General features: G+C 42.3%; 1 protein-coding gene across 3 annotated transcripts; it reads right to left on the bottom strand.

Moving 5' to 3' along the window:
• Window positions 1-6298: 6298 nt before the first annotated feature.
• ZCCHC17 (zinc finger CCHC-type containing 17) lies at window positions 6299-15026 on the bottom strand. Of its 3 annotated transcripts, none has more exons than XM_079986337.1 (8): window positions 14937-15026; window positions 13274-13393; window positions 11486-11543; window positions 11215-11315; window positions 10779-10870; window positions 9600-9700; window positions 8370-8503; window positions 6299-7127 (listed from the first exon to the last, which is right to left on the bottom strand). In XM_079986337.1, the coding sequence occupies exons 2-8, from the start codon at window positions 13313-13315 to the stop codon at window positions 6945-6947; spliced, it is 711 nt and encodes a 236-aa protein (XP_079842463.1). In that variant the 5' UTR covers window positions 13316-13393; window positions 14937-15026; the 3' UTR covers window positions 6299-6944. The 3 variants fall into 3 exon arrangements, with proteins under 3 accessions (XP_079842463.1, XP_079842461.1, XP_079842462.1); XM_079986335.1 differs by having other exon boundaries at window positions 8256-8503; XM_079986336.1 differs by lacking the exon at window positions 14937-15026 and adding an exon at window positions 14817-14902 and having other exon boundaries at window positions 8256-8503.
• Between the last annotated feature and the right edge of the window lie 66 nt (window positions 15027-15092).

Consider the following 15092-nt stretch of genomic DNA (forward strand, 5'->3'; position numbering starts at 1 on the left):
CAGGATGAGAACAGAAATTGTGCGATGGCAGCAGCGGGAGTCCCCATTTGCTAAAGTGGTGCTTCAGGTTAAGAACAGTTTCAGGTTAAGAACGGACCTCCAGAACAAATTAAGTTCTTAACCCGAGGTACCACTGTAGATCTGGAATGTCACAGCTTGATCCCAAGGTTCCCCAACCCTAGTTCATTTTACTGAAAATGCATTCTTCCTCCTCTGCCAACCATCAAAATGGATGTTTAAGGTGGTTAAGCAGATCAGAGCCCTAGCATTATCTGGTCTAATTAAATTAACTGGTATGATTACAGGTACTCACTCTTACTATAGCCTCACCCTTTCCTGCTGGCCGGATGGCAATTGTGTTACAGAGCTGCAGAATCAGTCCTGCGGTTCAGGCGTGTGGCATACAGACTAAACCTTGACAGTCTATTGTTTTACAAAGCCAAGCTGATTTGTCAGATGAGTATCGTATTATGGAGCCACAGGAGCTAAAGGTGTCTCGCATTGTGGCGTCTTAAGACCCAGCTATTGGATTGACTGTTTGTGGTGACATTTTTGCTGGCCAGTTTAAAACTGAGTGTAAGGGAATATGGACCAATTAATCCCCTCACCCAGAAGACCAAAGTTAAGAATGAGGCTCTTCTAAAACAAAGCAGAAACTTTGTTTACACTTGATGGTTTACCACTGCAAGGTGCAACACTTTCTTTCAAGCAGATACAGAGATACTGTATTAAATATCTGAATGCAACACTTTCAACCTGTCAGATATTTTTTTTCTTTGTAGGATGGCTATTCTTCTACACCATAAAAACTTCCAGCCCCTTCCTATGATCTCAGCCTTCCCCCCTCAGGTAGACTGAACCTTGCCTGCCCACTTACAGATGTGCTATCAGCTTCCTCTAGCTGATAAACCCTGTGAGACTCCACTTAAGATAGCCAGAGACCCTTTCTGTCTATACAAAATCCCTGACTCCATACCTAGGTCCCTGTCTAACCCACATACAATCCCTGCCTGTTTGCTGTTGGACACTCCCCGTCCCCTCTCTGATTAGCTGATCTGTATGCCAGCACTATATACAGCACTCTATACAGTCAGCAAAAACAAGACCTGGAGCTGACTGTGGCTCAGATCATCAGCTTCTTATAGCAAAATTCAAGCTTAAACTGAAGAAAGTAGGAAAAACCACTGGGCCGGTAAGATACAATCTAAGTCAAATCCCTTATGAATACACAGTGGAAGTGAGGAACAGGTTTAAGGATTTAGATTTGGTGGACAGAGTGCCTGAAGAACTATGGATGGAGGCTCGTAACATTATACAGGAGGCAGCAACGAAAACCATCCCAATGAAAAGGAAATGCAAGAAAGCAAAGTGGCTGTCCAATGAGGCCTTACAAATAGCGGGGGAGAGAAGGCAAGCAAAATGCAAGGGAGATCGTGAAACATGCAGGAAATTGAATGCAGATTTCCAAAGAATAGCAAGGAGAGACAAGAAGACCTTCTTAAACAAGCAATGCAAAGAAATAGAGGAAAGCAATAGAATGGGAAGAACCAGAGATCTGTTCAAGAAAATTGGAGATATGAAAGGAACATTTCGTACAAAGATTTCCATAATAAAGGACAAAAGTGGAAAGGACCTAACAGAAGCAGAAGACATCAAGAAGAGGTGGCAAGAATACACAGAGGAATTATACCAGAAAGAAACGGATGTCTCATATACCCCAGGTAGTGTATTTAAAATTTTAAAAGATAATGCTGTTAAGGTGCTACACTCAATATGCCAGCAAGTTTGGAAAACTCAGCAGTGGCCAGAAGATTGGAGAAGATCAGTCTACATCCCAATCCCAAAGAAGGGCAGTGCCAAAGAATGCTCCAACTATCGCACAATTGCACTAATTTCTCACGCTAGCAAGGTTATGCTTAAAATTCTACAAGGAAGGCTCAAGCAGTATGTGGACCAAGAACTCCCAGAAGTGCAAGCTGGATTTAGAAGAGGCAGAGGAACCAGAGACCAAATTGCAAACATGCGCTGGATTATGGAGAAAGCTAGAGAGTTCCAGAAAGACATTTACTTCTGCTTCATTGACTATGCAAAAGCCTTTGACTGTGTCGACCATGGCAAACTATGGCAAGTTCTTAAAGAAATGGGAGTGCCTGATCACCTCATCTGTCTCCTGAGAAATCTCTATGTGGGACAAGAAGCTACAGTTAGAACTGGATATGGAACAACTGACTGGTTCAAAATTGGGAAAGGAGTACGACAAGGCTGCATTTTGTCTCCCTGCTTATTTAACTTATATGCAGAATTCATCATGCGAAAGGCTGGGCTGGATGAATCCCTAGCCGGAATTAAGATGGCCGGAAGAAATATCAACAACCTCAGATATGCAGATGACACAACCTTGATGGCAGAAAGTGAGGAGGAATTAAAGAACCTTTTATTGAGGGTGAAAGAGGAGAGTGCAAAATATGGTCTGAAGCTCAACATCAAAAAAACGAAGATCATGGCTACTGGTCCCATCACCTCCTGGCAAATAGAAGGGGAAGAAATGGAGGCAGTGAGAGATTTTACTTTCTTGGGCTCCATGATCACTGCAGATGGTGACAGCAGCCACGAAATTAAAAGACGCCTGCTTCTTGGGAGAAGTGCAATGGCAGGCCTAGACAGCATCTTGAGAAGTAGAGACATCACCTTGCCAACAAAGGTCTGTATAGTTAAAGCTATGGTTTTCCCAGTAGTGATGTATGGAAGTGAGAGCTGGACCATAAAGAAGGCTGATCGCCGAAGAATTGATGCTTTTGAATTATGGTGCTGGAGGAGACTCTTGAGAGTCCCATGGACTGCAAGAAGATCAAACCTCTCCATTCTGAAGGAAATCAGCCCTGAGTGCTCACTGGAAGGACAGATTGTGAAGCTGAGGCTCCAGTACTTTGGCCACCTCATGAGAAGAGAAGACTCCCTGGAGAAGACCCTGATGTTGGGAAAGATGGAGGGCACAAGGAGAAGGGGGCGACAGAGGACGAGATGGTTGGATAGTGTTTTCGAGGTTACCAGCATGAGTCTGACCAAGCTGCGGGGGGCAGTGGAGGACAGGAGTGCCTGGCGTTCTCTGGTCCATGGGGTCACGAAGAGTAGGACACGACTAAACGACTAAACAACATGCCAGCACCAATTGGTTGCTGGGTCACAAGGCAGATCTGAGGCCTGTCTGTCACACACGCCTTCAAGCAATTTGATATGGAAGCTCTCTTGGCTGAACCATGCAAGTCATTATCGATGCTTCAGACAAAGCAAAGATGAGTTTCAGTGACTTTAAAATAGGAGGGCATTTTCCTGGTGTTTCTCTTCAGTTGAGGTAACCTGATCTAAACAGGTTTGTCTGGAGTTGTGGATGCCTAATATTAAAGTTTCCGAACACGTGTGGTTTTCATTTAAAAATCTGTTGTGTGATTTCCACTGTCCCCCCACTTCTATGGCTAGTCAAACGTATTCTGACATTATTTTACATTATGCTTTGAGAAATACAGGCAACAAAAACATGAGGATGCTGCTTGCAAGACGCAGTTTACGTTGCTTACAATGTTTGGTTTCAGGATCTTTTAGAATTGGAATTACCAACCATTTGGGGGACAACAGGCCCATATTTGAGAAAGGTCTGTGGGTGCCAGTCACAAAATGATTTCCAACAGTGCCTTAGTTCAACATAAAAAATTCACAAAGTACAATATAGTGAGATCATATAGACATTTATTGAAAGAAGACCAGCTCACTATGTCAGAATGCACTGTTGTGGTACTGAAGGCTACAAACCAATGCTTTGGTGTGGGGCCATCTGAACATGTATTAAGAATCCTTAAATGGTTTTTCCCATGTATATTGGTTGGGAGTGCAGCAACGTGAGCAAAAGCTCAGAAATCAGAAGGAAAAGAAACCCAGATTTTTAATTACTAGAGTCCCAATTTTTTAGAAAGTAGTAACTGGAACATCCACAAATTAAAATATAAACATTGCAGACTAGAGAATCCTAACTACACCTAGAATAATGTCAACTCAACCTCATCTACGTGGAGTATACATACTGCTTTAAAACACACCAGCTGTGGTCTTGCATTGGAGATTATGCTGCAGTCCATAAGGTCTATGCCTTGCAGCAGGTGTTACTACTGAAGGATGCCAGTAAAGAATCAGAACCCAGCTGTTTTGGACACTGAAGATGCTGACCAAAAAGTAAAATCTATTTGCATATCAACGAACTTATCATTGAGAATCAAGTATGATGCTATTTTCCCTTTTTAAAAGCACATGGCTAGTAGATGGTTTTAGCTGTTACTTTCTAAAAAGCACCCATCTCAGACATGTTTGCAGCTGGCATGGAACACGCATATCAGGACTGGCCAGGAAGTATGTCTGGGATTGAATCCAGCTTCTTGAAAATCCTAGGTTTTTTTAAACGGGTTTTTTAAAACTTATTATTAAATGATTTACTGTGAATTTCCATTCTGTCAGTGATAGAGAAGTGGCCAGGAATGTGTTAACTCATGTGCTCCTTTGAAAGGCAGGGCTTAAAAATCTTCCGATCATCATCGCTTAAGGAGTCTGCAAAACTCCTTAAGAAACTCTTGACAGCCCTTTAGAACAACCTCATGCTCAGAGGGCAGAGCAGAGAAAGAGAATAAGAGGCATTGTATAATGCCATAATTAATTAACGATTAACTGGTGTTGATCTTTGAGAATGCATCTGGCCAGTACATTACAGTGTCTGCCAGTACTGTACATTTTTTAAGGTAATTTCAAAGTGCTGTTGCTTACCTTTAAACCCCTACACAGCTTGGGACCCATGGAAACCTGAAGCCACAGCTGTTCTCATGTCACCCTGCCCATGCACTGTCATTTTTGGAAGCTGTCCTCTGGGTGCCCCCACCAGAAGTCAGTGGCAGACTGGCCACCTTATTGGTGCCCATTTGGTTATCTTTCAATGTCAGAACACCACCTCATTCATTCAAACTTTTTAGCTTTACTACTACTACTACCACCACCATCACTACCATTATACTGCTGGTGGGCTGGATAGTTCAGATCCTCCATCAATTCTTCCCATGTAAACTTGCTTAAGAAGCATGAGTGAAGAGCAAAATTCTTTTTAAAAAAGCAAGCAGCCTACAAGACAGGTCAAAGACTAATTGCAGGCAATTGCGAACCAACTGGCATTCTCCAGCAACAAAGCACTGGGTGAGAATGACTGTTTCCCCTTCACTAAAACGAAGTAGACCTGGTTTGCACATCATATCAAACCAGCCTTCTCCCATTTACTACCCTGCAATTGCTCTGGACTACAACTCCCACAACCTAGCCACACACTGCTACCCTGGCTTGGGCTGTTGGGAGTTGTAGCACCTGGAAACCACCAAGGTTGGAGGGCTGCATTTAACCATGGTTAAAACAAGCTATCGTTTAATATATATGAGTAGCATGCTAAAGCACACGAAAAGTGTTGATACTTTACTCCTTACCTGCAGGGAAAGATTCCAGAATTTTATTTGTGTTGCCTAAACCCAGGCTTGTGCTTATGGGGAAACAGACCACAGGTTCACACAAGGTCATGACAAGCCTAACTGGCTTCCTTCCAAGCAGGAGAGGAGCAAAGCACCTATGATTTCAGCAGCATCGACCCAGACACTGCTTGTCCACATTTAATTACATTTTCCTTTAGCCAGAGTTTAATGTGATGTGCAAACCAGGCCTGTACAATGCCTGATTTATTGTCGTTAAGAAAGGCAGTGAGGTGTATGATGTCCACAAGCAGTGAATCATCCCTGGAATAAGAGCTCTCATTCTACTTGCCTGACATCGTGTGGTTAGCAAACCAACTGAAGCAGCCTCATAGCAGAGGATTTTGGCAGATACTTCCTAGTTAGTTCATAGTGACACACCCAGCATGGGAAAACACTTTCCCTTGTCTACAGAACGTAGAAGGGCTCTTGCACTCTTTCTGAAAGAACCGATGACTAGGTGGTAGTCTAAAATAAACACCACAAACAATATAGTAGCCCCAGTGAAACTAAGCTGTGCTAGGTCACTGTCTCAAAAGAAGACCATGTTACCTTCAGCTGCGTTATGACAGAACCACAGGTAAGTGTAATAAACAAACAAGCCGACCATAGATTGCCGTTTAATAGACAACGGAAGCAAGCCTGGGAAAATAGCCACGCCCTAAAGACTATTTTGTATCCAACAGAAAGACTACTTCCTTTCTATTACCCAGCTGTTCCATTGGCCAAAATGTAACAGAAAGGGATCACACTTTGGGAGGGAAAAAAGGCTTTATTTCAGAGTTTAAATGGCTAGCAATATAAGCACAAAGCTTGTATTCACATTTTGATTTGTGCTTGTGCAACCCCTAGGGATACTCAGTTAATGATTTTTTTTCTTCCTCCAGTACTGCAGTATGAATGGGGCAAAAATGCAGTGGAGTGACCAGTGCAGAACAAATCGACCAACCAAGATGATGAGTCCACTGCTCTTTCTGCTGGCGTGCGGAGAATGACTGGCGAGATGCTGAATCAACACACAGCTGCCACCCTGGCTAAGGAAGCTGCACTGATTGCCAGTGCCATGCATGCTTCATGGAGATGGCTCTGGGTTGTTCCAAAGGAACTGCCTGGCACAAGGCCCAGAAGAAAAAGGAGCTACAGAAGAAACATTTCATATGAATGAGGGCAACATCTGTGGCAAGGAACACCCAACTGCAGCTGGCTTCTTCCATGTAGAGAAAAGTGGCAGTCCTTGTGGAAAAAATTCGTAGGAAAACAACGTTGCTTTTCAAAGGAGGAATCCCCTTTTGTTATAATGCAAGTTGCACTAGCTCAACTATTTTTTTCTCCAGCAGATTATAGGAGCCCAGAGGGTGCACACTGTGTCAGCACAGCCTACGGCCTTGGATCCACTTCTCAGTCCTTGTGCTTCTTCTTATGATGCTTCTTCTTTTTTCGCTTTTGGGATGCACTAGCTTTTTCAGTCCGTTTTGCTTTCTTCCTTGATGGCTGAACATCACCAGCATCTGACTCACCACTGTCAGAATCCCCCAGTTCAGAAGGAGTTTTGCTCTTGTGTTTCTTTTTTCTCTTTTTTTCCTGTTAGAGAGAATACATTAGTGTGTGTAAGCTTTTCTGTTGGAGAGTATTAGGAAAGGATTCCCTAAAAGCCGGTTCACATGTGATACTACGAAGAACTATGGCTTAGCGCTAGCTAGCAAACGGGCATGTTCCTTAAGGGTAGATTGGAGCCGTTGAGCTTTTCACCCAGTACTGATGCTGAGTAGCTAAACCTGCATGTTTGCTAATACGTGCCAAGCTATTATTTGGCTTAATGCTATATGCAAACTGGCCCTGCTACTCACTGATCCAAGCTGCATTTTGCAGCAACAGTATTTGCAAAAACTGAACAGAAACCTAAAAAGAAGTCAGATACAGAGCTCCTAGCCCTTCTTAAGATGGTAAAGCAGCAACAGTTGTCAAAATACAAAGTGCTAAGATGAAAAAGGAGCAGCACTTATTTATTACCAAGATTTATATCCCACCTTTTTATAAAATATCCAAGGCAGGATAAGAATACAGAAACTATAAGAATAACCCGGTTGACGCCTTCAGAGGAGCGTCACTGATCGGGTCTTTGTCCTGGGTCACATAAAGCCTAGTTTTGCCCTTGGATAAGAAAATTAAACATCCTAAGCACAGGACTTGCCGATCGCATGATCGGCGGTTCGAATCCCCGCAGCAGGGTGAGCTCCCGTCTTTCGGTCCCAGCTCCTGCCCACCTAGCAGTTCGAAAGCACCTTTAAGTGCAAGTAAATAAATAGGTACCGCTTTATAGCGGGAAGGTAAACGGCGTTTCCGCGTGCTGCGCTGGTGCTGGCTCGCCAGAGCAGCTTCGTCACGCTGGCCACGTGACCCGGAAGTGTCTCCGGACAGCGCTGGCCCCCGGCCTCTTAAGTGAGATGGGCGCACAACCCTAGAGTCAGACACGACTGGCCCGTACGGGCAGGGGTACCTTTTACCTTTAAGCACAGAGCACCAAATATTTTTTACTCTTTAAGTATGTTAAGTTTTGCCCTTCGATAAGAAAATTAAACATCCTAAGCACAGAGCACCAAATATTTTTTACTCTTTAAGTATGTTTAGATAGGCCTTTGAGGGAAAAAGAGCTTTTAAAAAAGTGCAAAGGACCACTCCCTATAGACACTGGGATTCAAATGGACTTACTTTTATGTACAAGATTGCTGACATCATTGTAACTGGCAGCTTGCTGAGCTTGTTCTCAATGAATGTGGCAACAGAACTGTTACCTGTACTCAATCCTGTCAGCCAATCTTTTACCTTTTTTCTCTTCTTCACAAAATCTTCAGATTTATGTGCCTTCTTTTCTTCTTCTGGAGGGATTTCTTCTTCCTCTGGAATCAGAGTATACTTGGTCCCTCCTGGCTGCACGAAGCAATCTTTTGCAAAATGACCTTCAGCACAATGTTTAAAAAAAATTAAAAACTAAAACAAACCTTGTTGGTTACCACCTCTCTGCCCCTACCGTGTTTTCTACTACCTTAAAGTAACACAGCAGTATTCATCTTTTCTAGCTACAGAAAGTTTTGCCATTATGGCCTGTAGTTCCTGAAACTGCAGGAGGCCATTCCCTGTATCCTCAGTCTTTGAAGGCTGCAAAGCAAGCTTGTGTTGGCTATAATGGAGCAGGAGGTAAGAGTTCTACCTACAGAATGCCTGGGAACTGCTGATTTCCACATCCACTCATGCTGGTATTTGTGACTGAGGACTTTATTACTTTTATACACACATAAATACATAATTTTATTTGTATGCCACCTTTCCACCATTCAAACCATGCTCAAGGCAGCTTACAACATAAAAACCACCATAAAAACAATTAACAAAAATAGTCACAGACAATAAATATTAAAAATACAAACCAAATGGAAAAATTTCCCAATAAATCACAACAAAACCTAAAGTATACAAAGAACCAATGGCAACAACTCGCCCCCAAACAAAACACCCCAGCCCTTTGACATAAGGTATATTTGCAAGTATAATTTATACAAATAGGGATGTTGCTGCCAAGTTTGATGGATGAGCAGACTTGACTACCCCAAAACTCAGTTAGAAAGAAGTGGTCCAGTTCTCACTTGTGCTGTAAAAACGCCCCCTAAATATTTCTAACATTCATAGCTTCACAATTAAGTTTGAAGATGTTGTGAACAATATTTCAAAATTTTGCTGCCCTTGCTGCATTATTATTAAACAAACAATTATCCCACCCTTTGGCAAAAAAAGTGCACCCCACCCCTTTCTACCCTCCCAACAGCCCTGTGAGATAGATTAGGTTGAGATACAGTGGCTGGACCATGGCCACCAAGCAAGAGCTACAGGAATGAGTTATTATTTGAACCCCAGTAACTCAGTTAGAAAGAAGTGGCACAGTTCTCACTTGTGTTGTAAAAACACAAAGGTAAGACCCAATACCTTAAAGGTTATGGCAACATGACACAAATGTTTAAGATAAATAAAGAAAGAAATAGGAATTTGACCTCAACATACCTGGACAGCCACACTTTTTGCAAACTGTGTTTAAGACTGCTTCTAGAGTGATCTTCTGGCTGGTGTAGTCTTTGAATGAGCCTTTCTTCCGTGCATCTTGACTGTGTGCAGACATAGAAGATTTTAGTCACAGACAAAACCATTTGTTTTGAGGTGTAATCCTAGTTCAGCTGAAGCCAATAGCAAAATACTAAGGAGCTTTATGTCAGAAATTAAGTCAGACATTTTAAAACATGGCCTGCAGCTTTGGGGGAGCACCAATCAATATGTCTTCCAGGGGACCCACATAAATCAATGCGGACAGGGTACTCTCCCCAGCCAATTGGAACAAGCAGAATTCATGCAACAATAGCACCCTGTGCAAGGCACATCCTTGTTCCCTGCCTTTTGCTTCTCATGTGGTCTATTTTGAAGCAATTGGGAACAGCAGGTCTCTTCTTTGTGTGTGGCTTTTTGACAGAGGGCAGCTTATTGCTATCCGACTTGGGGGGGGGGGCGGAAGGGTTCTGTAGTCTTTGGGAAAAGGAGATATCTTAGGGCAGATGCAGGTTACCTTCCAGAATACACGAAAAAAGATAGTTCTGCCCTGGCAACAGAGGCTCTGCTCCAGCAAACTATACACCATTTAATTTTAAATTATTTTTCCTAGGACAAGAGTGAAAGCAAGGCAAGCTAATCAGACATCATCTTGCGGTAGCTGAACCAATGAAAGTTCTGCGGCTGCCCCTGTGTCTTCATTGGTCCAACAACCCCAAGGCAGAATCTGAATGGCTCTCCTCACTGTCACTCTTGCCCTGGGGGAAATCAATAAAAAGGATTCCAACTTGCTGGAATGTTGGCTGCTGTCACAGTGCAATCACCACATCCTGTCCTGCTGGCTGCTGCTTGGTCTCTCGGGTCATTTGGAGCCACCTGGGCTGCAAAGTCACACATATGCAACCAGAAATTTGACCCTAGCAGCACCATTGCCCATTGGGATACAGCAAGGATGGGGAAACCATGGCCTCTTGATACTGTTGGAATATAACTTCCATCATCCCTGACCACTGCTCATGCTGATAGGGTGGGGTGGGAGTTACAGTCCAACATCTGGAGGGCCACACATCCTGGGGATAAAGGGGAAAATGAAAGAATAAAAAAAGTCCATACCCCCACAAAAGTACAACATATTTTGCTTACTCGAGAGTCACATTGTTGGGGTCCAGGTCCTTTCCAGTTCCTTGATTAACAACCTTCATCGAAAGAGACAATTTTAACTTCTCATCTGTCTTCTGAAAGACAAGGAAATATTCTTTTGATTTTTTTTTTGGTCAGACCTCAAGGAACAAACCAGGGGTTTGTGATGAGGAACATTCTACACAGAAGGGAAAACACGCCAACCAAAGAGTCATCACAGCTAGTACTGCACCTCCTGTTTTCCTACCGGGCCTCTCATCATTAATTCAACGTAAATGCATAAACGCAACATCAGCTATTGACAGGACTGTGGGGTACCTTCTTCAAAGTAAAAAGTTGATCAGTGTGTACTTCTTTCTTAACAAAAACCTTCAGGTAATTTGTTGAAGTGCAAAATCCTATTTTACAATCCCCTCAGAAATGGAACAGTAATGTTTACCTCTTTTCCTATAAGTTTCACCCACACTTTTTCTCCCACATCCACCAACTCTGAGGGTTGGTCCACCCTGCAGTGTGACATGTGACTTTTGTGTACGAGGCCTAAGAAGAAGTATGACAGAGAAAAAAAGTTTGTTAAGTACTGTTCTTTGACAGATGAAATGAACAGAAATGTCTTAAGAATCCTAATGGGTTAACATTGTATTTTGATTTCTAATCTTTTACTATAAAAAACCAAAACACCATTTAATACAACTGATAGAGATCCAAACCTTGTTTCCTTGTTCCTGGAATTTTAATGAATGCTCCATATTCTGTCACAGAAGCAACCTGTAAAGAAAATAACAATCATTGGTCAAAAAGGGTTGGCATTCTACTTCCCTATAGTAACTTTTCATCTAATCCAGTATTGTCTACTGTGACACTGGCTGACCAGAGTTTCAGGAAGAGGTTTTTCTCATCAATGGCTATCTGACCTCTTTACCTAGACATGGCAGGAACTGAACTTGGGATGTCTATGTGCAGGTATGGCCCCTCCCCATCTCATTCCATGTTGTACATTTCAAAAGCAGTCTACTATTTAGACTGCAATCCGATGTATTAGTACAAGTCTAACTGAAGTCAGTGGGGCTTACTTCCAAGCAGAGATACCCAGGTTTGCACTATGAGTTATAAATTATAAGGTATCAAACCAAAAATAGCCACTGAGACATTTGAAACCTGAATACCTGGTCTCAATGAAGCCTGCCAAAATCCAACCCTTGTATTTAAGCACCAGGCCGGCAGTAATGAGTGACAATGAGATTGCATGCAGGCAACTACATGGAATTCTGTGTGCATGTGTGCAGACTAGCAGAGGAGGAAAAGAGCACTCTGTTTCACCTCTGAGATCAGAATAGTAACTAAGCAAGCTTTTGAAGAATGGAAGGCCCCACCTCCATAACCATCATAAAAATTCAGCAAGCTGCTGCAGGAAGGATTGAGCTCTCCATTCCTCTTCTGTCAGACCCCAGCAGGGTACCAAAACATTTTACAGGGTATAAACTTATGGGCTCATTTACAAGGCTGCAAAAGGAACAATTCCCTATTTCAGATATATCCTACCAAAGTGTATGGATTTTTTCAGGAGTAAAAAGATAACATGACTGTTTTGTTAAGAGGAATATTAAGACTATTAATTCCTATTTACTCAGACATAAGTTCCTTGTCCAGGCTTGCAGCTTTTTTACTACTTTTCCTTTTTTTCCAGTTGCCAAATTATAAAGCGTAAAGCTTTCCAAAACTGATATAAGCACATATGTAAAACATATAAATTCATGTAGAAAAGGGAAAAGGAAAATTGCAAAATCTGATATATAAGGTCACTTATTTGAATAAGTTCATGATGAGAGTACCTTCTCTTATATTTGCATGCATTTATCTACTATAATTTTTTACTTATTTTCATTATTAGTAATAATATTCTCCCTTCCCCAAAGTCAATTTAATCATGTGTATGGTTATATCACATCTCAATATTTAACAATCAATTTCAATAATATTTGCCTATATTAAATAGCATTTATTTTTCTGCCAGGAACATATAGCTTTTCATTATGGTATTATATTTCGCTTAAAAGCACATGATGCTTCATTATTTCATTTGCTTTTTCATTCTGGTAAGCTATATAAAAGCTCAACTTTTCAATAACATTATTATCCTGCTGTCCCATCTGCCTTACTTTAATGATATTAGTTAATTTAACTATTTGGGCAATGTTTAATTAGCCAGTCTTGCTATTTGGGGGTCTTCTGCTTTTACCATGTTTCTGCTAGTCATTTGAGCTACAGTTGATAGATGAATGATAACTTTCTGACCTTCTTGCACAACTAATCCTTTAATATGCACAAATAATGCTAAACATGGGTCATTTGATATTCTTACTTTTTTCAAGCATTTGTTCTGAATATATTTTAAATCTGGGCTGTGTCCGAAAGACAATTTAAATAGTTCAATCTAATGCAGACACAAATATTTCAAAGCTCATTACATTCTGAAGAAAAACAGTTTTAGCACATACCTCTCCTTGGAAAATATCATAAAGTTCTGGAATTACTTCCATTGCCTTAAATTATGAGAAGTTCCCACAAATTTCCTGGCCAGATTTTTCATTATCCCTTGGAAGCATAAATCTCTTTCGCTGAAATGCAATCAAAGACACTCACTCAAATACTAATTTCCAAATTATTTAGGCAGTACCCAGATGTTTTAAAGGGCTTCTCCTTCAGTCATTATTAGTGGCACCCTAGTACAGTGGTGCCTTGGTTTAAGAACAGATTAGTTTATGAACAACTTGGATTAAGAATGTTGCAAACCTGGAAGTAGGTGTTTTGGTTTGTGAACTTTGCCTTGGAAGCAGAACATGTTCCGCTTCCTGTTGAGTGTGTTCTATTTGTAAATTGAGTCCCCCACTGCTATGGGAAAGTACGCCTTGGTTTAAGAACACTTTGGTTTAAGAACAGATTTCTGGAACGGATTAAGTTTGTAAACCAAGGTACCACTGTACCTAAAATGCTCAATAATTCACAAAATCACAAATTTAAACATGTGGAAACGCTGTTCCTTTTACAAGGTACATTTCCAAGCACAATTCAAAGCGTTGGTGCTGGCCTCTAAAGTCTAAATGGCCTCAGCCCAGGAGTGTCTCCACCCCCATCCTTCAGCCCTGAGATCCTTCTCCGAGGGTCTTCTGCTTGTTCCCTCACTGTGAAAAGCGAAGTTACAGGGAACCAGGCAGCGGGGGGACTTCTCGGTAGTGGTGCCCTCCCTGTGGAACGCCTTCCCTTCAGCTGCCAATGAGATAAAAGAATTACTCAACTTTTAGAAGACATCCCTCTATCGGGAGGTTTTTAATGCTTGATGTTTGCATTATGTTTTCAGACATGCTGTAAGCCGCCCAGAGTGACTGGGGAAACCCAGCCAGATGGGAGGGGTATAAATAATAAAGTTACTATTACACACTGTGGTCCTTAGTTAAATTCTTTGTGCGGTTTGAAATGCATCTTCACCACCCCTAGAATTCAAACGCTGAATGTTTACAAATACAGTGGTACCTCATGTTAAGTACCTAATTTGTTCAGGAGGTCTGTTCTTAACCTGAAGCACCACTTTAGTTAATGGGGCTGCCTCCTCCTGCGCCACCGGAGCACGATTTCTGTTCTTATCCTGAAGCACTATTTCTGGGTTTACCGGAGTCTGTAACCTGAAGCGTCTGTAACCTGAAGTGTATGTAACCTGAGGTACCACTGTACTTGTCAGCTAATAATAATAATTTTGGTGGCTGTTCTGTAATGGGAGGGAAACCTTCCATTCCCAGACGTTTCTCCTGCGTGGTGTCATTATAATAAATGTTTATTAGGAGAGATTGCCTCAACTGATTACTGTTGAATGCTCTTGTATGGGTGGATACTGTGAACTATCACTTTCCCCTCAATGATTTTGGGATCCCAGAGGCCATGTAAATCACTCGCCGGATCTGAGCTGGAATCTCGACTCCACCAGGGAAAAAATGATCCGAGTTGTTTTATTTTGGAAGGCCTCCTCCTGCACCTCCACACAGTTACCTGCGTGCAATGCCCATTGAAGACAGTGGGGCCTACTTCCGAGTAGGCCTACGTGGAGTGAAGGCCCGAACCCTCCCTCTTCCATCGCCGGAGCCCTTCCTCCCTCTCCCACCGACTTACCACCTTTGGGAGAGAACGAAAATTCCCACAGCAACCGCCGCCTCCTTTACCCGTCCCGCTCCGCCTCTCTTCTCCAGCGCCGGCCTCCCGCCAATCGGCGAGCGGCATAAACGCGAGGTCTAACGTCTGCGCCGGCTCCACCAACCCGGGCCAGGT

The sequence above is a fragment of the Podarcis cretensis genome, assembly GCF_951804945.1.
Source record: "Podarcis cretensis genome assembly, chromosome: 8".
Taxonomy (NCBI): Eukaryota; Metazoa; Chordata; class Lepidosauria; order Squamata; family Lacertidae; genus Podarcis; species Podarcis cretensis.

What these genes read in the sequence shown, in the direction of transcription:
- ZCCHC17 (XM_079986335.1), bottom strand. Translation starts at nt 13,315, where the DNA reads ATGGAAGTAATTCCAGAACTTTATGATATTTTCCAAGGAGAG. An exon ending in TGAAACTTATAGGAAAAGAG is followed by an intron (nt 10,871 to 11,214) that starts GTAAACATTACT and finishes CTTGTCTTTCAG; the next exon opens with AAGACAGATGAGAAGTTAAA. An exon ending in CAGCAATCTTGTACATAAAA is followed by an intron (nt 7,128 to 8,255) that starts GTAAGTCCATTT and finishes TCTCTCTAACAG; the next exon opens with GAAAAAAAGAGAAAAAAGAA.